Source organism: Rhincodon typus, unplaced genomic scaffold, assembly GCF_021869965.1.
Source record: "Rhincodon typus isolate 14 unplaced genomic scaffold, sRhiTyp1.1 hic_rhity00000123, whole genome shotgun sequence".
Lineage (NCBI taxonomy): Eukaryota > Metazoa > Chordata > Chondrichthyes > Orectolobiformes > Rhincodontidae > Rhincodon > Rhincodon typus.
The window spans coordinates 29,451-31,304 of record NW_025965761.1 but is presented as its reverse complement, the minus strand read 5'-3'; the positions used below and the strand labels follow the sequence as shown (position 1 = coordinate 31,304).

The window sequence follows — 1,854 nt, the reverse complement described above, 5'->3', positions numbered from 1 at the left end:
AAGTGGAGGTGCTGGGGCGGGGGGAGGTGCAGGAGAAGGGGATGTGGGGGTTGTGGTGGGAGCGGGAGGTGGGGTGGAAGCGGGAGGGGAGGAGGTGGGGGGCGGGGTGCGGGTGTCGGAGTGAGGTGGTGGCCCGGGAGCAGGAGGAAGGAGGAGTGTGAGAGAGTGAGGGAGAGTGCCTGGTGAGGAAAGAGGCGGGGGAGAGATGGCGACATCTCGCTGTCACACTCTCTGTCTCCTTGACCCTCCCTCTGTGCCCCTCCCTGACCATCTGCCTCTCTCTCTTTCAGGGGGACAACGTTTGTGGATTTGCCCTACACAGTGAAGGGCATGGATGTCTCGTTCTCAGGAATCCTCTCCTACATCGAGGTGAGACCCGCCCCCGTCCCCGTGAACATCCTGGGGGTTACCATTGACCAGAAACTGATCTGGACCCAGCCCCATATAAACACAGGGGCTACGGGAGCAGGTCAGAGGCTGGGAATCCTGCAGCGAGTAACTCCCGTCCTGACTCTCCCCCCTGTCCCCACCATCGACAAGGCAGGAGGGGGAGGGAATACTCCCCACTTGCCCTGGATCGGGGCAGCTCTGACAACACTGGAGAAGCTCAACATCATCCAGGGACAAAGCCAGACCCCCTCCCGCTTGATGGGCCCCACATCCACAAACCTCCTTTCCCCCTCCCCTACCGACGCTCATTTGCAACAGTGTGTGCCATCTACAAGATGCCCTGCAGAAACTCCCGAGCCACTCCCCATCCCGACTTGGAAATATATTGGCTGTTCCTTCAGTGCGGCTGGGTCCGAATCCCTGGAATTGCCTCCGTAAGGGACACTGTGGGTCTTACCCTACAGCACATGGACTGCAGTGGTTCAAGAAGGCAGCTCACCCCCACCTTCTCAAGGGGAGGGGGGCAACTAGGGATGGGGCGATAACTGTTTGGCCCAGCCAGTGATGCCCACATCTCAATGACTGAACCTTTTAAAACATGTGGAGGTAATACATAGTTAACTGTTCTCCAGGAGGTTGCACAGAGCAAGATAACAGCTGGACAGTGTACAGCGGAGGATCTATGCTACTCGCTCCAGGTAGGGAACAGCACTCCCAACAACCAGAAATTGTTCAACTCCAGTCAGAATAGCACCTAGACACGAATCAGCAAAGCAGACGCAAGGCTGAGTCGTCGAATCTGCCCCTTCGTTCTCTGAGATTCTGTACAGATTGCACAGGAAGGGAGGGAGGGAGGGAGGGGGAGAGAGAGAGAGAGAGAGAGAGAGACAGACAGACAGGAGATCAGAGTTAGGGATATAGACGAGGGGGGGACACAGGGAGAGGTCGGAGAGTTAGAGATACAGAGGGGTGGGTTTAGGGAGAGGTAGGAGAGTTAGAGAGAGGGATATAGACGGTGGGGGGTGGGATACAGGGAGAGGTCGGAGAGTTGGAGAGGGATATAGACGGTGAGGGGTATACAGGGAGAAGTCGGAGAGTTAGAGAGGGGGAGATTGTCTGAAGTTTCCAGGATGTTTGACACTTTTTCTACCCCCACCCCCCACCATCCACCCACCCCCTGTCTTGTGTGTGTGTGTGCGCGCGCGTGTGTATGTGTGTTTTACCAGGAGACGGTATTTGCCATGTTGGTGGAGACCACGGAGAGAGCAATGGCCCACTGTGGATCCCAGGAGGTGCTGATCGTCGGAGGGGTCGGCTGTACGTATACCCGGTGGCCGGGGAGGGTGGGGGGGTTGATGCCCATGTCTCTGGGGGCGGGTGGGGCCTGGCGAGGGCATATGGCGGCCTTCGGAGGTTGGAGGGGATTTGCCTGTGGCACGGGGTGGGGGGCACTGCGGAGGGGTC

General features: G+C 58.3%; 1 protein-coding gene across 1 annotated transcript in view; it reads left to right on the top strand.

Annotated features, from left to right (window-relative positions):
* The window catches only part of LOC109926393 (O-sialoglycoprotein endopeptidase), a gene marked incomplete at its 3' end in the record, with an annotated part of 6,407 nt that extends 4,700 nt beyond the window's left edge, over positions 1-1,707 (top strand). The window contains exons 6-8 of the mRNA XM_048621210.1: positions 291-369; positions 1,023-1,088; positions 1,617-1,707. Of these exons, the coding sequence (XP_048477167.1) occupies positions 291-369; positions 1,023-1,088; positions 1,617-1,707 (236 nt within the window). The remainder of the gene's footprint in view (positions 1-290; positions 370-1,022; positions 1,089-1,616) is intronic.
* Between the last annotated feature and the right edge of the window lie 147 nt (positions 1,708-1,854).